At 45.9% G+C, this 23008-nt stretch overlaps 1 protein-coding gene across 3 annotated transcripts in view; it reads left to right on the top strand.

Moving 5' to 3' along the window:
* LOC115091730 (FH2 domain-containing protein 1-like) overlaps nt 1–11794 on the top strand; it is a 129549-nt gene extending 117755 nt beyond the window's left edge. For 2 of the 3 annotated variants that reach the window (XM_029601886.1, XM_029601885.1), the window contains 3 exons: nt 5343–5457; nt 8860–9024; nt 9360–11794. In XM_029601886.1, the coding sequence (XP_029457746.1) occupies nt 5343–5457; nt 8860–9024; nt 9360–10364 (1285 nt within the window). In that variant the 3' untranslated portion in view covers nt 10365–11794. The remainder of the gene's footprint in view (nt 1–5342; nt 5458–8859; nt 9025–9359) is intronic. The other variant, XM_029601887.1, reaches the window with a different exon arrangement.
* The last annotated feature ends 11214 nt before the right edge of the window (nt 11795–23008 follow it).

Here is a 23008-nt window from a genome sequence, read left to right as displayed (position 1 = left end):
GAGGTGATCCAAGAAACTATAGGACCATTGAGCCTGACTTCAGTGCCAGGAAAAATAGTGGAAAGTGTTCTAAACATCAAAATCACAGAACATATATATATATATATATATATATATATATATATATTCACCTGAAATTTTTATGGGTTATCAAAGCTTGGGATAACTGCATGGAACAGCAGCTACTACCCTTAAGAGAAACATGAGGGTAACCTGAATGCAGTGGCAGCTGCTACCTAGGGAAGTTTGCTGGGCAGATTGGATGGACCATTTGATCTTTATCTGCCATCATTTTGGTCGCTCTTCTCTGGAATACTTCCATCCTGTATCTATCCTTTGAGATACAGGCTCCAGAACTGAACACAGTGCTTCAGATGAAGCCTCACCAAGGACCTGTACAAAAGCATCATCACCTTACTAAGGAGGATATAGGAGAAATACCAGTTCTGGAGACTGTTTAAGGGTGATGATTCAGATGAACTGACCCGAATCACAGTAAACCTAGAAGATGTAGTAGGTAAGATTGTCAAGCTAAAGAATAGCAAATCACCAGGACCAGATGCTATATAGGGCTCTGAAAGAACTCAAAGATGAAATCTCAGACCTATAACAAATAACTTGTAACCTATCATTAAAATCATCCATTGTACCTGAAGACTGATTATATATATATATATATATATAATCAGTCTTCAGGTACCTATATATAGGTTACAAGTTACAAATAACTTGTAACCTATCATTAAAATCATCCATTGTACCTGAAGACTATATATAATCAGTCTTCAGGTACAATGGATGATTTTAATGATAGGTTACAAGTTATTTGTAACTTGTAACCTATATATATATATATATATATATATATATATATATATATATATATATATATATATATATATATATATATATATATATATATATATATATATAATCAGTCTTCAGGTACAATGGATGATTTTAATGATAGGTTACAAGTTATTTGTTATAGGTCTGAGATTTCATCTTTGAGTTCTTTCAGAGCCCTATATAGCATCTGGTCCTGGTGATTTGCTATTCTTTAGCTTGACAATCTTACCTACTACATCTTCTAGGTTTACTGTGATTCGGGTCAGTTCATCTGAATATATATATATATATATATATATATATATATAATCAGTCTTCAGGTACAATGGATGATTTTAATGATAGGTTACAAGTTATTTGTAACTTGTAACCTATATATATATATATATATATATATATATATATATATATATATATATATATATATATATATATATATATATATATATATATATATATATATATATATATATATATATATATATATATATAATCAGTCTTCAGGTACAATGGATGATTTTAATGATAGGTTACAAGTTATTTGTTATAGGTCTGAGATTTCATCTTTGAGTTCTTTCAGAGCCCTATATAGCATCTGGTCCTGGTGATTTGCTATTCTTTAGCTTGACAATCTTACCTACTACATCTTCTAGGTTTACTGTGATTCGGGTCAGTTCATCTGAATCATCACCCTTAAACAGTCTCCAGAACTGGTATTTCTCCTATATCCTCCTTAGTAAGGTGATGATGCTTTTGTACAGGTCCTTGGTGAGGCTTCATCTGAAGCACTGTGTTCAGTTCTGGAGCCTGTATCTCAAAGGATAGATACAGGATGGAAGTATTCCAGAGAAGAGCGACCAAAATGATGGCAGATAAAGATCAAATGGTCCATCCAATCTGCCCAGCAAACTTCCCTAGGTAGCAGCTGCCACTGCATTCAGGTTACCCTCATGTTTCTCTTAAGGGTAGTAGCTGCTGTTCCATGCAGTTATCCCAAGCTTTGATAACCCATAAAAATTTCAGCTAGCAACATTTTGTACCGAGTAGTGACCTTTCTTGAAAATTCTGGCAATGCTGCTTGATGTGCTTTATTTATGGACTTTGCTGTAGAAGCAGTCCTGTGCTTTTCCCCTTATGTTGCATATCAGTACCTCAGACTGTAAATGTCAGGGTCCTTTAAGGTCTAAATCCAATTCCCCTTTCACCTCCCCCACCATCAAAGCAAAGAGCAATGTTACAGTTGTGACAAAAGCATCAAGACGTAAGGGTAGTAATCCCATGCCTTCTGCTAAGGGTATTATCTGCTGCATCAGCAAGTCACCCCCCCCCCCCCCCCCCCCGCACTCTTTTCCTCATTTCCATCCTCTAGCCTTTAGAGATCCACAGTGTTTATCCCATGCCACTTTAAAACAGTCAGACTTCAGTCTTCACCACTTCCTCCGGAAGAGCATTCCAGGCATCCACCACCTCTCCGGGAAGAAATACTTCCTGACATTGATTGGGTCATCCCCTTGGAGTTTCATTTCATGACCCTTAGATTGTTTTCTTTTCAACAGAGAAAGTTTGAAGTTCGTGCATCATAAATACCGTTCAGGCATGTGAAGCTCTGTATCCTGCCTCCCCTGCACCTCCTCTCTTCCAGTGAACACACATTCAGATCCTTCAGCCTCTCCTCATGTCTTCCAATGCTGACCGCTCATCATTTTGGTCGCCCTTCTCTGGACCGCCTCCATCCTGTCTTATCCTTTTTTTGAGATACGGGCACCAGAACTGAACACAGTACTCCAGTTGAGGCCTCACCAAGGACCTGTACAAGGGCATCATCACCTCTTATTTCTTACTCTATATTCCTCTCTGTGCAGCCACGCAGTCTTCTGGCTTTAGCTATCGCCTTGTCACATTGCGTTGTCATCTTCAGATCACCAGACACAATCACCTCAAAGTCCCTCTCCCATTCCATGCACATCAGTCCTTCACCCCCCATCACATACAGCTCTTTTGGATTACCACACTACAAATGTAGGACTCTGCACTTCTTGGCATTGAATCCCAGCTGACGAATCTCTGACCACTCTTCAAGCTTTCTTAAATCACTTTTCATTCTCTCTGCTCCTTCAGGTGAGTCCACTCTGTCTTGTAGATCTTAGTATCATCTGCAGATAGACTAACTTTACCTTTCATCCTTTCTGCAATTTCACTCACAAATTAGCCTGGGTGACTTTGACATGGAGCACCAGTTACTGCCCTTGCTAGACCCTTGAGGGGTAACTTGCACGGAGTGACGCTTGCTGGGCAGACTGGATGGATCATGTCGACAATACTATGTTGTGTGTGCATCCTGCATGAGGTGTGTTGGGAGGGGGCAGTTGATGCTGAAACGCTCGCCTGGCCCAGGTGTGGGGGGTGCCTGCCTTCATGTCCATCTCCCCTCCCCAAGCTGTCCCCAGAGCTTGAGCCTGTCCTACAGTGGCTGAAGACCAGGCATGGAGAGGAGACATGGAGACTGTGTGTGAGATCATGTGAGGGAGTATATGAGAGAATGAACATGGGTAAGTACTTATGAGAGAGGATAAAGTATGTGCGGCCCACTTCCCCTAATCCACAGCAATCTCTGGGTCACCAAAAATCAAAAGATTTTATGTATGGAGAGATTTATTTATTTATTTATTTTATTTTATATACCGGCAACCGTTTGCACATCGTGCCGGTTTACAGATAACTTACAAACAAGGATATATAGGCAAAGCCTATATATCCTTGTTTACAAAGAACAGATGGAGACTTCTTAATCCTTATTTTAAATGTTTGTTTATGCTGTTCTGAAAATGTTAATATTATCAGAAAAAAATTGAGTTTTTATAATTATTGGATGTTCACTGTTTTCCATATTTATTCTTTTTAATATTATGAATGATGTTTTATATCTTCTTGATTTTATTTGTTTTGTAAGGAAGAATGTTTTTCTGTTGCACTGCATAAGAGTCTGGCTTGCTGTGGTTTTCAGTTCAGTTTTTGCCTGCATGTTTCTGTTTATACTTTATGGTCTCTCTATTCTGTATTTGAGGGTCTATTTTAAAGGTCTAGTTCTTGTGTAACTTTAAATCTTGCTGTGAAAATGAGGGTACTTATCACTGGCTTTTTCAGCATTATGGTCCTCTCACCCTCATGCCTGTTGTAACAAAATCTGCTCTTTAATAATTTCATTTGCATGCAGAAAGCGGTTTTGAATGTGCCTTTAAAAAGTTTTCATATGCCCGGAAGAGGAAGTTATGTGTAGTGGGAGTGTGAGAAGAGTGTGATGGATCATGACCTGAATTTGACTATGACCTTGCTCTTATGACATTATAGTTCACTTGTTTGCTCCTATGCTTCTCTGCTCTCCTATTGGTTTTTTGTATCCTTTACCTTTCCCCTGTTACTTGTAATTTCCATTGCTTTTGTTCCATGTAAACCGAGGTGATGTTTCGACTAACATCAGTATAGGAGACTTTTTAAATAAATAAGAAAGGGCCATGTTGCATTCAGAAGTAGAGGCAGTGTCTGCCTGAGGAGCAGCAGGGGCCCAGAGAGAAACAGAATATCAGCTGACGATCCGGGAGAGAGCAGCTTTAGTCCCTGCAGCCAATGGGATTCCTTTTTTGGACTGCGGAGGCTGCAGTTCCCATTTGTGCTCCAGGGGGAGAAGTGAGATTGAGAGCGAGCCAGCACGTGTAAGTGAGAGAGTGAAAGAGAATGTTACAACTTGTGTGTGAGAGACGCTGGTCGGGGAGCTGCCGTGTGTGTGTGTGTGTGTGTGTGTGAGAGAGACGCTGGTCGGGGAGCTGCCGTGTGTGTGTGTGTGTGAGAGACGCTGGTCGGGGAGCTGCCGTGTGTGTGTGTGAGACACGCTGGTCGGGGAGCTGCCGTGTGTGTGTGTGTGTGAGACACGCTGGTCGGGGAGCTGCCGTGTGTGTGTGTGTGTGAGACACGCTGGTCGGGGAGCTGCCGTGTGTGTGTGTGTGTGTGAGACACGCTGGTCGGGGAGCTGCCGTGTGTGTGTGTGTGTGTGAGACACGCTGGTTGTGGGCCCTAAGGAAGAGGACTGAGGACAGAGCTTCAGCAGCCCTTGCTGCTTCTGGTGAGTGCTATTGGCCTGGAAGGGAAAGGAGTAGGAGAGTTGCTGGAGAGGGTAAGTAAAGGTGGCTTTTAAAGTTTATTTTTCTTGATTGACTGCCAATTTAATTATTGGGTATTATGCGATGTCTGCTGTTTGAAATATTTTGTTGGTGTTTGGAGAAATTTTAATAGCTTTTTTGAGTTTTAATTTTTGGATGTTACACTCTCAGCTGTTTTGAAACATTGTTAGTATAGTGTTACAATTATTTTACAGCAGCCCAATCCTGACAGGGAAAGTTGCTTATCCCCAGGCCCCAGATTCTAACGTCTCCCCTGCTCTGTCACCTTATGTCTCCTCATCTCTGCTTTCTAACTTCCTGTGGTCATTTGCTGGTCAGGCTGTTTTCTCAGGAGATGGACGCTGACCTGCAACATCTGTCGCAGAGGATCTCCACCACAAAGAAATGTCTGGAGGAGGAAAACATGAGGCAGCAAATGCAGACATTTTTGCAGGTGAGAGGGATCTCTGCTCTCTTCCCCTCCCTTCTATCCTGGTCTCTCCCTCCATTAGTGCCACAGAGGAGTGTGAGGAATTTCTGGTAATCCTAGTCAGTAAAAGGGGGGAGAGGCGCTTTTAGACATCTAGGAGTGGATAAGCTAAAAGCAGAACCTTTACTGTCTGATGCGCTTTACCAAACTCAACAGCAAGGAAAAGGACATTAACTTAATTTAATGGTTTTCAGTCAGAAATTAGTAAAATAGGCGGTCACAATGATTCTAGCACTGGAACACACAGCGAGCAGATCAAGGAGAGGGATAAAGAGTTAGAGGAGAATTTGATGCCCCTAACTGGATTGCTTTCACGTTTCCCATGGCGGAGCAGGCTAGGTGGGGGTGGGTGACCACTGAGGACTTCAGGTTCCTGGAGCATCAGTGTGCTTTGTCGGGGGGTGGCAGGGCACCAGTGCTCCCTGCATCTGCTGAAATAGTGGTTTGCTGATTAATTTCATGCCAGTTGGCCTAGGCTAGAGACTTGGGGCTGGGATGGCCAAATCTGGTCTTCAAGAGCCACAAACGGGTCTGGTTTTCAGGTTATCCACAGTGAATATTCATGAGATACATTTGCATATGCAGCCTCTATTGTATGCAGATATCTTATGCATATTCAGTGTGGATCTCCTGACAACCGGACCTGTTTGTGGCTTTGAGGTCTGGGACCACCCTTGTCTCAAAACAGAAGAATAGCAATGTTAGGTTAGACCAAGGTCTGTTGGGACCAGCATCCTGTCTCCGACAGTGGCCAATCCAAGCCACAAGTACCTAACAGGTCCCACAAAGTAGAAGTAATTCCTGTTACTCCAAAAATATCACTGGCTTTCCTTAGTCTACCTGGCTAATAAAGTTTTATGGACTTTCTCCAGGAACTTGTCTAAAATTATTTAACACTGCTATGCTCGTCGCCTTGATCACGTCCTCTGCCCACAGATTCCACAGCTCGTTAGTGCATTGAGTGAGTGGAAAAGTACTTTCTACAATCTGTATTAATAAATATGCTGGAGGATTCATTTAGGATAAATAACCCTCCTTTATTTACCCGTTCTACCCCACTCATGATTTTATAAACCTCTATCCTGTCCCCTCTGTCTCTTCTCCAAGCTGAGGAGCCCTCTCATCCCATCCCCATTATCATTTGTCACCCTCCTCTGCACCTCTTCTAGTTTTGCTGTATCTTTCTTGAGATGGTGTGAGCAGAGGTGAACACAATACTCGATAGCTCAATACCAGGGCTGTTGTGCTGCACCTCCTTCCCCAACGGTGATGGGGCTGCCCTCCTTCCCCCCAACGGTGATGGGGCTGCCCTCCTTCCCCCCAACGGTGACGGGGCTGCCCTCCTCCCACCGGTTCTATTTTTAGCAGAGAATTTTGTTTTTCCAAATAACCAGCACACGATAGAAACCATCTCATGTTCTGTCTCTGACACCTTTCCCCACCTAAAAAAAAAAACCCTGCTCTTTCCAAGAATCCAAACTTTTAAAATCTTATCCCCAACTGCAGCAGCAAAAGTCCTAAATTGTTTATGAATGATCCCAGGTGTATAAACGGCATCGGCTGGGCCCTGTAGCCGGCACCAGTTTTGTTGTACAGAAGAACTTACACTGCTGTGGTGCCACCCAGAAAACCCTGCAAAAAAGGACACTGGGAACCCTTATAGCCTGTGTTAGGAGAGTGGGATTGGCCCTTGGACAGTCTTGAATAAACTGAATGACAATAATATAGTACATTTTCCATGTCAAAACAGTACTAAGTGCAAGCTTTCAAACATGAAAAGGTAAATATGGACACCAGGCCCTAAAACACCTATCAGGAAAGCAGAACAAATCAAGCTGATATAAATCCCTGCATAGAAACTACTCGACAGCAGAATATACCGCCTCAATCACACAGGCAGAACAAAGACAGACCCTTACCAAATAGAAAATAAAGTATAAATAAACGTGCAGGCAGAAACTGAACTGGAAACTGCAACAAGTCTGTCTCTGTATGCAATGCAGCAATGGAAATACAAATTGTTTACTCTTTTGAAAAAAGACTAGGGGACACTTCATGAAGCTGCTATGTAGCACATTTAAAACAAATTAGAGAAAATACTTTTTCACTCAATGTATAATTAAGTTCTAGAATTCATTGCTAGAGGATGTGGTAAAGGAAGTTAGTGTAGCTGGCTTTAAAAAAAGGTTTGAACAAGTTCTGGAGGTAAAGTCATAAACCATCCTTAATCAGATTCCTTGCAAGGGCTTTCCTCAAGTCTATCTACCTTTTGGGTTCCTGCCAGGTACTTGTGGCCTGGATTGGCCACTGCTGGCAACAAGATGCTGGGCTTGATGGACTCTTGGCCTGACCCAGTATAGTGATTTTTATGGTATATGAGGCTCTGGGAGTGGGGGAGAATTCAGGATCAATATTAGAAAATATTTCTTCACAAACAGTGGTAGATGCACTAAACACACTCCTAGTTGAAGTGGTGGAGAGAAAAATAGTAATGAATTTCAAAAAAGTATTGGATAATCAGAGATGGCTCCTAGTGGCAAAGAACTGAAGGGAAATTTTAAGTCTATGGAGTTGTACTGGGGGTGGAGCTGGGCAGACCAGATGGACTGGGTTGCTCTCATCTGCTGTCATCTTCTATGTGGGTGGCAGGAACAGGGTTGGGAGGCTGCAGTATTGTAAACAAACCGCCCTTCACCCCCTCAAGATCAGAGGTAAGGAGATAGGTAATGGAGGCCTTGGGGTACTGAGTTTGTACCAGCAGATTGAGTCCCAGAATCCAACTGGATCAGGGTGAGTAGATTGCTTTTTGGGTGCGGTCCAGTAAGTCGTCAGGGATTAGGCCATCAAATGTTTGGGCATCAGCCCCACTAGTTTTTGGTAACTGTTTAGACGGTTACAAAACTGGATAGTAAAACATGGTGGTGGAGGCGCAGGGATTAATATGCGATCTTGTGTGCTCATCTTCCCAGAATGGTAGAGAACCTGAATAACACAAAATCTGACTTGGATAATAAGAAGTGATATCCTACCAGCGGTCATGCTTCTACAGCTGGCCACGGATAAATCCTTGCCATGTGGACAGGAGTAACTGGGCAGAGTAGATGGGCCAATTGATCTGTTACTAAAATGGGAAGGCAACATTTGTGTAGGGATCAATCTCCTGTAGACGGTCAAGCCTGTATGGCTGAAAGCTGGAAAGTATTTATTTTTAAATAAAGTGCTATAGCTTTGGGGGTTGGATTACTAGGTAGATGCCACTTGGTCCTAATTTGCTGATGTGATCTACTGTCCTCTTGAGCTGCTTATACCAGATCCTCTTCTCCTCTGCCTCCTGCTGGATGCCTCTCAATTCTTGCCTCTTTCCAGGCAGCTGAAGTTGAGCTGGAAGAAGCCCAAGAGTCCTTAAAACGCATGAAGATGGCAACAGCAGCCCTGATTGAGTTCTACTGTGAGGACGAGGCACTGTTTAAACTGGAGGATTGCTGTAATATCTTCAAAACCTTTTGCAGTAAATTCCTTACTGCAGTGCAGGTAAACTAATTACCCCACCCCTCCATATCACCATCCCATCTCTCACCCACATCTTCATAATGCCATTCCAGGTATCATCCAATCCCTGCCTAACATCTTCCATCATCAGGAGGGGGAAGCTTTGGTCAGGTTTCAGAAAATTCCTAATGAATATGTATGAGTTTTATACACACATCCTCCACTGTATGCAAAGTTATCATATGCATAATTCTTTAGGAACATCCTGAAGATCTGACAAGTGCATGTAGCCCTTGAATTGGAGGCTCACCAGATAGCCCCAAGTTAGGGTTCAGTTTCATCTGCCTCATTTTAATTGGATTGCTTGCTATTTACAGGAAAACAAAGACCGGGAACAGGTAAAACTGAAGAGGGAACGGCTGGAGAAACGACGCTCCATTGCCACCTGCTCATCTCTGGACAAGGATCTACAGAATGTAGAACTGGAATTCCTGCTGCTGCCAAAATCCCGGCCTGCCTGGCGAAGTCGCAGCCTTCGACCACCAAAAACCGCTGTAGCCCCAGCGCCCCAGCTGAAAATCAAGGTTCCTAAGGAGTCCCTCATCGGTGCTGTCCCTCAGTCCTCCTCTATTGAGAGTTTCCAGGAGAACCCCAACTGCAATCTAAACACCCCTGAGACATGTGGCAGCTCCCAAAGACTAGTATCAGTGCAAGGAACTGCAGTCCTCAAAGAGGAGGAGAGTTTAACTTCTGAGGCCAGTGGTGGTCAGCTGGAAAATGTCAACCTGCAGGCAGATAGATCACGCAAAATAAGCCAGGATAGCTGTACAATGATGGAACCTATGGTGAAGGTGAGCCGTCGGCATACACTCAATGTTATTCCTTTTCATAAAGAAAATAGTGACGATCTGTTTCCCAGTAGTTGTTCACATCCTCTCCCATCCCCACAGATTCTCACCAAGAGGGGACATTCTGTGGATAGAAGGCTAACGAACCAAGAGGGCCTTGAGTCATTGCAGATGGCACTCTCAAAATTAAGCCTGGGTGACTCCTCCAGTCTGCCAACAGAGGAGACCTCAGCAACTTCCCCTGGTACTAAAAGAGTTGGCATTTTTGGCCAAGGAATGACTACATGGATTCCAGATAAAATCCCATCTCCACAGACTCCAACTTGGAGGGAGGGGAGCTCATCTGATGCTTCTCCGGCTTTCAAGTTTGCAGACATTTTCCATAAGAAAAGCAGTTCAAAGATGCCAGAGGCTGCAAGAAGCTCACCTGGAAAAGCAGAGGGGGAGCTTACAAGGGCAGTCTCGGAAGGCTCTGCCATAGTGAACTTCTTCCGTCGCTTCAATGAAAATCCTCAGAAATCTCAAAAGTCTTGATGAAGGCCTGCTCTGGAGAGCAGAAGTTGGGGTTGGTGGTTTGAAGAGTTAAAGAGCTTAGCTGAATGCCATCCTGCCTTATCCCCCAGGCCTGCCACGGTCCTTTGTGGGATAATGCAAAAGCCCAATATCCACAGGGATGGGGTTGGCTGGGCAAACTTTCTTGCTATTCTGAAGTTCTCTGGGATTTGTAGTCCTGCCTTTGCTGCAAGATTTCTCAAAGGCCATGGAATTCAGATGTCCAGCACATGGTTGGTTATACATGTTATCTGGGCTCTGGGGCCAGAGGGAGAGCATTTGACAATAGAGAGCTTAGACCTCTGTTACTATTTAATATTTGATGAGCACTTGTGACAAGGTTCACCTTCTCCAAATCGAAATCTTTCTGCTAAGTCATCAGGTTTTGAATTTTTTAAACCACTGTGCTGCAGTTCCTCTGAAATTCTGGGAGCAGCTATGATAGGTGGAGAGTTGGACATTCCTCTCTGGGAATGGGATATATCTGATTGTTCATACAGTATTTGTCCTTTATTTGTGATATCTTAGCCAATATGCCCCAGTCAGGTAATTTGTGGTGGGCTCCAGCTCCTAAGAGCTCGGGAATGTTACAGGGGTCTGGCGCAAAGAATTTGAGAATTGTTCTAAATGATGCAGTGTGAGGATTGCAGCTTCCTTCTATATATCTTAGAAATAAGGTGGGCTACGTACAGGTTTCTGGCCTTGTTTTAAAGCTCACTCCCCCATGCACAGGAGCGTGATTATCTCATGGAGTTGGGAGAGAGTTCTGATTGGATAGGAAGCAGGGAAGGTATATTACTGTTTCATTAGGGGGAAGTGTGTGGTCTTTGAAGGGAAGGGGAGGGTGAATTGTTTAACAATTCCTTAAAACACATCCTTTGACACTAGAATGGAGATAAGTTGGTAAACTACTTAGCGCACTTAATAGCAGGAGAGAGGAATGGGTCAGGAGGGTAGGAGGGAGGTTTGGGATGATTAAATATCTTAGGTAACGACTGAAGTACTGTAACCTTTCACTCTACCACCAGTGTGTGGTGGGGCACTTTCAACAAGTGGATACTTCATGATCGTGCAAATACTGCTCCTTTCCATGTACTTTATTTTTTTAAAAGATATTTTAAAATGATTAGCCTTTTTAAATCTGTCAAAATAAATTTGATGTCTGTCAGTCAGGGCACTGGGATGTGTCCAGTTGGGCTTAGCTTGCTCCCGGAGTTCCTTGGATCAGGTCTGCCTCGGTGTCTGGTGCTGCTGGAGGTGTCCATTTGTGTGGGGCCTCAGTGCGTGGCACTTCTGCCATTATGATGTTTTATGTTTTGATGGACTGAGAATTTGTAAATAGAACTAAATAAATTAGATTTCTATGAATACTGTGTGCAGTACTAGAAAATAAAATTGATCGATATTGTGGAGAGGCTAGGAAAAACATTTTGTCTTGCAAATGACATGAAGATCTGCACCAACGCTAGTGTTAAATACTTAAGACTCTCTTGGCATGGTCCAGGGGCATCTGACTAGGGCTGTGCAGGCCAAATAGGGATATGCATTTGTTGCTTTGTTTGGTTGGGCAGTATGTGTGTATCTTCCGCATGGATGGGTGGTGTGAGTTGGCGCATAGGGATATGCATTTGTTGCTTTGGTTGGTTGGGCAGTATGCGTGTGTCTTCCGCATGGATGGATGGTGTGCGTATATTGAGTTGGCGCATACATATGTGTACATCATTCATTTTGGTGCTCCCTCTTATCCATTTCTGAGACTTGTGCATACTGCCAAAATGATTGAAATCAATGGAGTGATGACTGTACATCCCTACCAAATAATTTCATTTCATGTTAGGAGGTTCTCACCCAAACTTTTTTCATGTTTCAGAAAATCTTGTGCACTAAAAATGATAGAAAACACAATTTTGTGGGGGTTTTACTCATTTTGTTTTCTAAATTACATGAAACAATATAAGCTATGTCAACAAAAAGTACATTTCTAACTCTACCCTATACAGCCTCCCCTGAATTGTTAATTAAATTCAGGCTGAGCCTCCCCCCACTCGGAGAACAATCCTGTAAAAACCCCGGACACGTGTGTTGCTGCCTTCTTGCCAAGCTTAAGAGAACAATTTAAGAAATCTGCACCAATCACATTGGAAGAGCCAAGGAGAGGGCACTGCATGGGATCCATGAGGCACTGCATTCTTAACAAGGCCTCCCACTAGCTCTGTGGCATGTGGTGAAGCGCTCTGCATGTTCACAAAATTATTGCACACACGACCACCTCCTTCCATGTAATAAATAAAGGGGTAGATATTAAAAAAAAATCTTCATCTAAGATAGCGGGATGGTGTTATTCAGTTAACTAAGGATATTCAGCAAGACGGCTATGCTGCTGCCTATCCTTGAATAAATCGCTACTTAGCTGCATATGTATTACCCAGCTATGTTTAGACCTACTCTTGAGCTGCTCCTCCTTAGCTGGATAACTTAACCAGCTAAGCTTCAATATTGCCCATTGCCAAGTTGTACTGCTCAGACCTTAGTCTAACTGACTTAACCAGCTAAGTGATGGCTACTCAATAACAATGGCTGTTACTTAGCTGGTTAAGTCTGACTTAGTAATAACAGAGAGAGAACACAGATCCCCTAATTCTTTACCAGACAAACAAGTATATAGGAAATCTATATAATAATAAATGCTTTAATATATATATTCATTCCAGCATAAACAATATTTTCTTTAACAAACTTACATTATAGTTTGCTTTATTCACAAATACATTTTAGTCAATGATACAACATCAATACAAACATGTGCAAAATAGCATAACCCAGGCAGAAATATTTTATCAGTGATACCCCAAAATAGTACCAACAAATTTTATCTATTCAGACACAAAGAACTAAAATATCCCTTCTACACACACACATTCATTCATCAAACACTCCCCACCCAATATAAAATCATCATATCAACCTTCTGAACAGATCTAAAGGCTATACCCCATCATAATAATATTAAGTATCTATCTTTTTAATTCATCTCAGCATGATCATAATCAATCCCACGCTGATTACATACCACCACCCCTTTTCTTTAAAACTTTATCCAAATGACCTATTGTAATTCCAACACTAGATTTACTCACTAAATCCACCAGGGTCCTATCAACCCTATTATCAATCCCACACTATATTCTATCATACAGAGTCTTCTCATATCTGCACAGGAACACTCCACTGCGCCCCAATAAGGATCTTCGTTTTTCCCCACCTTCTTCAGGGGACGACTCGGTCCCAAACCAGAAAGTAAATCAGCGTCTCCTTTCAACCACTTCTTCAAAGGACGGCTTAAAAAAATAAGCCAGCGACTCATTTCTTCCCAAGAACCTCAATTACAGAGACAAAATTAGAAAACAATTAACAGACAATCCCTCCCAAAATTATCACAATGCCTTTATTCAATTCACAACTCACTTCCTCCAATATTCTCATAACAGCAATGGCTATTCATCAATTTAACAACGACGCAACCTATAATAAAGACAATATATTAAAGTTCTTTGTGCAAATACCATGACTCATAATTTGTATATAATAAATTCTAACCTTCCATGAGCCTTTAACATTGCTGAAACACTCTTAGAATAATCACTCCACGTATTCCGTTTCACTATCCAACTCACGTGTACCTATTCAAAAACAAAGTACACAAGATAACACCCACTACAAAAACTTCCAAAAAGCTCAAGTTGACAAAAAATACTACAATTCATTAATCCAATCTTACCTTCACGAATTTCCCGAATTCACTTTTCACTATATCTTCACCACTCCACCAAATTCACTTTTCACTATACCAACCACTATCTCACTCTGACCAGAGCCAGTCTCTCAATGCAGCAAATCGGAACAGCAAGGTGATGGTAACCAAATGGCGTCCTACTAACCATTATAAGGAAGCATTCCTCAGCCACTCCCAATCCCTCCGCCCCACATCCAATGCACAAACAACCAACCAATGAGGACAAAACCATCCCTACTACCTCATAATGTATAACGTGCCCATTCGTAACCCATTCCCAATAACTCCACCCCACATCCAATGCACACACAACCAACCAATAAAAATGAGTCACCACTACCTCATAACATATGACAGCATACCCATTCACAACACACAACGTATATCAGAATAGCCATTCACAACACAACTTCAACACAAACATTCCAACTCATCCACACCCAGTAACACCACCTTACATCTGACGCACACTAACAACCAATAGATACAAAGCCAACACCACTACCTCAAAATTATATTAACATACCCATTCATGACATAACTACAACAAGCCATTACTCAAATACCCTAACCACACACAGCAAACATACCATTCATAAATCACACCCGTCTTAACTACCTCACACATATTGCCACTTCCAATACCCACATAACAATGGGAAAATCATTCGACACACCTCACAAGCACACTAATACATAAACCCACACAGTAATAACAAAATCATTCACCACACAATCAAACCAAATCCAACGACAATCAAACTATTTATAGAATGCTTCCCAATCAATCCCCACATTCAAGCCATATGGTTGAACTGATCGCCACCAGAATATGAACATTTGCTCAAGCTTCCACAATATGCTTGTAACATCTCTTTGGACGTTGGGCTTTGAGTGATCACAAAATTGAAGTTGATCAACCTCATGCTTCAATTAATGCCAATTTGCCACAAAAGGTGCCCCTTCTCTTTTGATCCTCAAGTTACTCTTATGCTCAATGCGTGATCTAATCTGATGCTTGGTATGTCCAATATACAACAATTGACAAGGGCATACAATACCATATACAACCCTCCTTGCTGTACAGGAGTAATCCTCCTTAAATATATAAGGCTCACGATTCTCATCAAATTGATAACTAGCCAACTTCAACCTATTCAGGCACACTGAACACCCAGAGCAAATATCATCAGTTTCCACAATCTGAAGCTGTCTGTCATCCATCTTAGTCATTCTAGCCCTTAAATTTTGACCCTTGGAAAAAGTAAACACCGGACGTTCCTCACACCCTGGAATAGTGTTAAGCAAACTCCAATGTTTATTAATTCTTCGAATGGCCGCACATCTCACAGAATACGGTAAGCAACATACAATCCTATCCAATGGATCTTTCTTAGCCTTCAAGAGTAAATTCTCCCTTTGAGTATACAGACCATGTTTAAATGCACTTTTCACAATTTTCTTAGGATACCCACGTGCCAGGAATTTTTGGGATAAGAAATCAGCCCTAACCTTATTCATCAACTGAAGAGCAAATTCTCCTGTATCTAAGAAACTGACCAACAGGGACACTTTCTCTAAGTCTCCTAGGATGGAAGATCTCAAAGTGGAGGATAGTTTATATCCGTTTTCTTCACAAATATTGTTGCGGACAGTACTGTGGACCCTTGGGCTGGCCTGGCGGAGGGTGATGGATGGATAAGAGATCTCCACAGAGATGGAGCAGGCCGGGAGGCAGAACCAGGACGGACGCAGAGCTGGGGTCTTCACCGTGGAAGCCCGAGATCCCCCCGGGAGGAACCCGTGAGGACCCGGGCCGCTGGGACTTATTTATTTATTTATGCAACTTTTATATACCGTGTCACAGAATACAAAATTCTATCTGTACGGTATACATGATAAAATACAGAAAAAACTGTTAAACAGATATAAATACATTAAAATTTCAATAAAAATAAAATACTATGATAGTTAAAATCTACACATTAAAAAGATGACAAAGTTAAGAAAATAGACTCCTGTGTTAGCTAACACTCTTTGGTTTCAATTCCAAATGCCTGCTGGAAGCACAGTTTTTAGATCTATCTTACATTTTTTCAAATTGTCCCGCACTCTAAAGATGAACTGGCAAACTATTCCACAATTTTGACCCCGCGATCGAAATCGCTCAGTCCCTCACTTCGCTAAGATGTGCCGATCTTACTGTGGGTACTGATAGTAAACCTTTGTAAAAGCCTTTTAACACTGTCAGTCAGAGAAATCAGTAATGTTTTAGTATTCAGATGCTGGCGAAAACCGAATTGATTTGGGTACAGTATATGGTTTGCTTCTAAGTGCTCCACTAGTTGTTCACTTAGAGAATAGCCACTGCCATTAGCAATGGTAACATGAAATAGACTTAGTTTTTGGGTACTTGCCAGGTTCTTATGTCCTGGATTGGCCACTGTTGGAAACAGGATGCTGGGCTTGATGGGACCCTTGGTCTGACCCAGTATGGCATTTTCTTATGTTCGTATGTTTGTTTGCTGACCTTAGTTCTTGTTGGGGCACGTGAAGTTTGATAGTTGAGTTCAGCCAGTCAGTTTTTTCTCCATATATAATCTTGTGAATCATACATAAAGTCTTGTGCTTAATTCTATACTCAATTGGCAGCCAATGTAGTGTTTTTAGGACTGGCGTAATGTGATCCCTTTTTCTTGTATTTGTTAAAATTCTTGCCGCAGCATTCTGAATCACCTGTAAGGGTCGCATAGCTGTTTTTGGAAGTCCTAACATGGTGGAGTTGCAATAATCAAGCCCTGAAAACAATAACATCTGTAGAATATATAAGAAAATTATTACTTACCTGCTAATTTTCGTTCCTGTAGTACCATGGATCAGTCCAGACCGTGGGTTATGTCCCCAATCCAGCAGATGGAGTCAGCAAAAGCTTTGAGGGGGCGTTACCATAAGTACTACTACCCCCTCTGCAGGAGTTCAGCATCGAGTATATCAAAGCCCGAGTAGAAAAACAGAACCCCCTTATTGAATCAAGTTTATATAAATCGGCAACCAACAGCCGTGCAACCTTAGTAACGAAAACTGTGAGCGTCCTAACAACGTGTAGGAGGCTGCAAAAACAGTAAGTCAACTTGTGAGGAGCTGGGAAAACAGTGAAAAATGAAAAGTGGTGAAGGACAGATACCATTACAGTTCTGTCGAAGGGCGGAGCAGGCTTAGAACCCAAATGTGGTGGGCGTCTGGACTGATCCATGGAACTACAGGAACGAAAATTAGCAGGTAAGTAATAATTTTTCTTTTCCCTGTACGTACCTGGATCAGTCCAGACCGTGGGATGTACCCAAGCTTCCCTAAATCGGGTGGGGTCCTGCGAGGCCTGCTCGGAGAACCTGTTCACCAAAATGTCCCGTGACTGAAGAGGCGAGATGCAGACGATAGTGCCTCGAACGTGTGTAACGACTTCCAGGTAGCCGCTCTACAGATCTCTTGAGGAGAGACCGAGCGAACCTCCGCCCAGGAAGCCGCCTGAGAACGTGTAGAATGCGCTACAATGCCGGGCGGGGGAGTCCGCCCCGCCCCAACGTAGGAAGCGGCAATACCCGCCTTCAGCCACCTAGCAATGGTCGTCTTGGAGGCCTGGGAACCCTTCTTAGGCCCGGACCAAAGGACAAACAGATGGTCGGAAGTCCGGAACTCGTTTGTAGCCTCCAGATAGAAGCGCAGAGTGCGTTGAACATCCAAGAGTCGGAGAGACTTCGGCTCGGAGGAGGAGAAGGACGGCAACTCCACCGCCTGGTTCACATGAAAAGCAGAGACCACCTTCGGGAGGAAGGAAGGGACGGTGCGGATCGAAACTCCAGAGTTGGAGAAGCGAAGGTAGGGCTCCCTGCACGACAGAGCCTGTAACTCCGAAATGCGACGAGCGGAACAGATGGCCACCAGAAACACAGTCTTGAGGGTGAGATCCTTAATTGTTGAACTGCGCAGTGGCTCGAACGGAGGCCCCGACAGGGCGCAAAGCACCAGGTTGAGACTCCAGGATGGACAAGGATCCCGTAGCGGAGGCTGCAGATGCTTGACACCCTTGAGGAAATGAGCAATGTCCGGGTGCTGCAGGAGAGATCCCCCATCACGCAACAGCGAACCAAGGGCGGCCACCTGAACCCTCAGAGTTATAGGCTAGCCCCTTGTCCACCCCGGCTTGTAGGAACTGGAGGATCTGAGGAACCGAAGCCTTTGTGGGACTCGTGTCCTGGCTGGCACACCACAGCTCGAACACCTTCCAGACGCGAACGTAGGCCACCGACGTGGACGTCTTATGCGCCCGCAACAGCGTGGATACTACTGCCTCCGGGTACCCTCTGCGCCGGAGGCGGCGCCTCTCAAAAGCCAGGCCGCAAGACAGAAGAGTTCTGCCTGCTCGAAAAATACTGGGCCCTGATGTAAGAGAAGGGGGAGGTGCCCCAGCCTGATCGGCCCGTCGACCACCAGCTGCAGCAGATCCGCAAACCAAGGTCGCCGGGGCCATTCCGGGGCGACGAAAATCACAGTCCCCTGATGGCCTTCTATTCTGCGGAGCATCCGGCCCACGAGGGGCCACGGGGGAAATGCGTAGAGTAGATGTGCCTGCCATGGGACCACCAGCGCATCCACCCCCTCCGCGCCGCGTTCTCTTCGCCGACTGAAGAAGCGGGGAGCCTTGGCATTGATAGCGGATGCCATCAGATCTAGGTGGGGGCCCCCCACCGATGGACGAGGAATTGCATCGCCTCGTCGGACAGAGACCACTCTCCGGGATCCAGCAGTTGGCGACTGAGGAAGTCCGCCTGAACATTGTCCACTCCGGCGATGTGTGACGCCGCTAGCCGGACGAGATGACGCTCCGCCCATTGCATGAGCAGCGCCGCTTCTAGCGCGACCTGTGGACTGCGCGTGCCTCCTTGACGATTGATGTAGGCCACGGTGGTAGCGTTGTCCGATAGTACTCTGACTTCCCGGTTCCGAAGAAGCGGGAGGAAATGTCGCAGAGCGAATCTGACCGCCCTGGTCTCCAGACGGTTGATGGACCATGTCGCCTCCACCGCAGACCACGTTCCTTGCGTGGCACTTCGATCGCAGACCGCGCCCCAGCCCGCTAGACTGGCATCGGTGGTTACCACCACCCAATCCGGTAAGTCGAGGGACACGCCTCGGGCTAGGTTCGCCGGCTCCAACCACCAGCCCAGACTGTCCCTGGCCTTCTGAGGGAGCGGGAGGATCATCTGGTTGTCCTGCGAAATCAGCTTCCAACGGGAGAGGAGCGCCCACTGTAAGGGCCGGAGATGCGCAAACGCCCAAGGGACCATGTCTATGGTGGATCCCATCACCCCCAGGAGCTGCAGGTAGTCCCAGGAGGTGGGATCTGGTAACGCAGATAATCGTAGTATGTGATCCCGCAAAGAGTGCGCCTTGTCCTGCCGCAGGAAGACTTTGCCCAGTCAGGTGTCGAAGGTCGCCCCCAAGAAATCCAAGCGCTGTGAGGGCACGAGGGAGCTCTTGGAAAAGTTCACTACCCATCCCAGGGAATGCAGGAACTGTAGCACCCTGGACACCGCTGCTTGGCCGTGCGTGAAAGACTTCGCTCGGATGAGCCAATCGTCTAGATAGGGATGGACCAGAATGCCCTCCTTCCGAAGGGCCGCAGCCACGACTATCATGATCTTGGTGAAGGTGCGTGGTGCCGTCGCCAGCCCAAACGGGAGAGCTATGAACTGGAAGTGCTGGTCCAGAATCTTGAACCGGAGAAGACGATGATGATCCGGACGGATGGGGATGTGTAAGTAAGCCTCCGTGAGGTCCAGGGAGGCGAGGAACTCCCCCCGATGCACCGCCGCAATCACAGACCGCAGCATTTCCATGCGAAAGCGGACCACTCGGAGGGACCTGTTGACTTCCTTGAGGTCCAGAATGGGCCGAAACGATCCGTCCTTCTTTGGTACTATGAAGTAGATGGAATAGTGGTCCGAGCCCACCTCTCCGAAGGGCACGGGCGCAATAGCGCCTATCTCCTGAAGCCTGTCCAGCGTTGACTGCACCGCTCGTCTCTTGAGAGCCGAGCCACAAGGGGAGAATATGAAACGACCCTTCGGAGGGCGGACAAATTCCAATGCGTAACCGTGCTTTACGGTGTCCAAGACCCACTGGTCTGAGGTAATCCGCGCCCACTCCCTGTAGAAAAACGTCAGCCGCCCCCCAATCCTGGGGACGGCGGAGTGGGCGAACCTGGCATCATTGCGAGGACTTGGGGGAGGGGTTTCCTGCCCCGGGAGCGGTGCGCGCAGGTCTGCGACCGCGAAAGGAACGCGACCAGGGCTGAGACCTGGATGCGGCAGGCCGGGAGCCCGCCGGCCTGTAGTTCCTGTAACGCTGTTGCGCCCTAGCTCTAGTCCGGGAAGAAGCGAACGCACGGGAAGGGCGATATCTATCCTCTGGAAGGCGGTGAACCGCATTTTCCCCCAGAGACTTGATGAGCTGATCCAGATCCTCCCCAAAGAGGAACTTACCCCTGAAAGGCAGGGAGCCCAGACTTGACTTGGAAGACGTATCTGCCGCCCAGTTGCGAAGCCACAGCAGCCGTCTGGCCGCCACCACCGAGACCATAGACCTCGCCAGGACTCGAAACAGGTCATACGAGGCATCCGCCCCGTATGCAACTGCAGCTTCTAACCTATCCGCCTGGGCGGCCTCCGCAGCAGGCAGATCCTGGGAGGTGAGAAGTTGTTGTACCCACAAGAGGCTTGCCCGCTGGGCGAGGGAACTGCACATCGCTGCCCTCATACCCAGCGCGGAGACCTCGAAGACTCTCTTCAGAAAGATCTCCAATTTGCGATCTTGCGTATCCCGCAAGGCCGCTCCTCCCGTCACCGGTATTGTCGTCCTCTTCGTAACCGCCGAAACTGCAGAGTCAACTCTCGGTACCTTGATGAGATCCAGGAAATCTTGCGGTAGTGGGTACAGTCTTTCCATGGCACGGCCTACCTTTAGAGAAGCTTCAGGGGTATCCCATTCCCTCGTGAGAAGCTGCAGGAACGATTCGTGAATGGGAAATGCCCGAGCCCTCGGCCGCAGGGCTGCCAGGACCGGATCCCCTTTCTTCGAGGATGTGACAACCGCAGGCGCTACTGGAGCGGGCGGCTCCGGCGGCGGGTCCAGATCCAGTTCCTGAATCCGTGGTATGAGCTCTTCCCTATGGAAGAGGTGCAGCGTACGCGGATCGTCCCCCTCCGTGGAGTCCCCTTGGCCCAGGTCCGTGAAATCAGGGTCAAGGGCCTCTGGGTCCGGCGCCACTCCCACAGGCCCTGGAACAGTCCGGGCGCGGGCGGGAGAACGGGGGAGCCTGAGACGAAGGCGAGGTCCGGCACAGCTTGGCAGGGGGGGGTCCCACCGGCGCATCCAGACCCTGCAGATATGCCGTGTGCATAAGTAGGATAAACTCCGGGGAAAACTCCGGTCTTGCCGAGGGGGCTCCGGAGGGAGGTAAATCCGTGATGCCCTGCCCCTGCGGGCCTTGCTCCGGCAGCAAGTTCGGGGGCGAAGCCGGTTCCGAATCCCTGTCATTCGGCGTCTCCTGAGGCCCCTCAGGGCGCTGGGTGTTCAAGATGGCCGCCGTTCCCGCCAGGAATGGGGGAGGGGCCGGCCCACGGCGTCCGGGCAAAGGAGCAAGGAATGAAAAAGCGGAGGGCTGTGAGGTGCCTTCCCGCCCGGGAAGGCCCCGGGCACAGATGCCCTCACGGGAGATGTGGGACCCCGGTTCGCCGCAGGCCGCGCAGCGCGTCGGTCGCAGCATCGGGAGATCCGAAGAAAAACCGCGAAAAATAAAATTCAAATTAAAAATCAAAAATTAAGCCTCAGGGGGGCCCGCGAGCAGGAACGCCTCTGCCGCGGGGGGGCCCGTTGGCCTGCACTGCCCGCCGGCGGAAGAAGAAAGGTGCCGCGGGGGGGCCCTCCCGGCCGCACGACCCGCCGAGAAAAGCCTGCCTGCCTGCCCTAGCAGCCCACGAGGCGCTGCAAGATGGCCGCTTTCAGGCTAGCAAGCGCGGAGAGGCCGGCACCACCAGCATCCGCGAGGCACCAGAGGTTTGGGGAGCTGAAAAAGAACACAAACAAAACTACAAAACTTTACCACTTACCCCGTCTGGTCCGTAGCACAGAAAAGAAAAGGACACACAGTACAGAGGGTAAGCCACGCCTCCCCAAAATTGAACCCTTTTTTTTTTTTTTTGTAAAGAAGAAAACTTGATTCAAAAGAAATAGGCAGTAGCCCAAGGGAAAAAAGCAAAGGTAAAGTCAAAACTTAGACCGAATTGGGAGCAACCCAAATTCCCTACTCGGATCTGCTGGAGTCAGAAGATACTGAACTCCTGCAGAGGGGGTAGTAGCACTAATGGTGACGCCCCCTCAAAGCTTTTGCTGACTCCATCTGCTGGATTGGGGACATAACCCACGGTCTGGACTGATCCAGGTACGTACAGGGAACTAAAATTATTTTGTGAAAGCAACTGTTTTAAACGTTTCAGCAGTCTTAATTTATTAAAACCTTCTTTAACTTTACTGGATATGTGAGTTTTAAATTAATTTGTAGTCGATAATACCTAGGTTTCTAGTGGTATCTGTTAATTTAACAGGTTAGATCATCGAGACAGATTATTTTTTTCTCCTGACTGACATTTTTTCTGTCTAGCACCATAAAAACAGATTTGTCTAAATTTAAAACCAGTTTCATTTGTACAAGCAGCTGGCCAATAATTTTTAGGTACATATCTATCAGTTTAAAAGTAGATTCAATATTGCTTTC

Source organism: Rhinatrema bivittatum, chromosome 5, assembly GCF_901001135.1.
Source record: "Rhinatrema bivittatum chromosome 5, aRhiBiv1.1, whole genome shotgun sequence".
Classification (NCBI taxonomy): domain Eukaryota; kingdom Metazoa; phylum Chordata; class Amphibia; order Gymnophiona; family Rhinatrematidae; genus Rhinatrema; species Rhinatrema bivittatum.
Note: the sequence above shows the minus strand (reverse complement) of the source record. Positions and strands in the feature narration are given on the sequence as shown.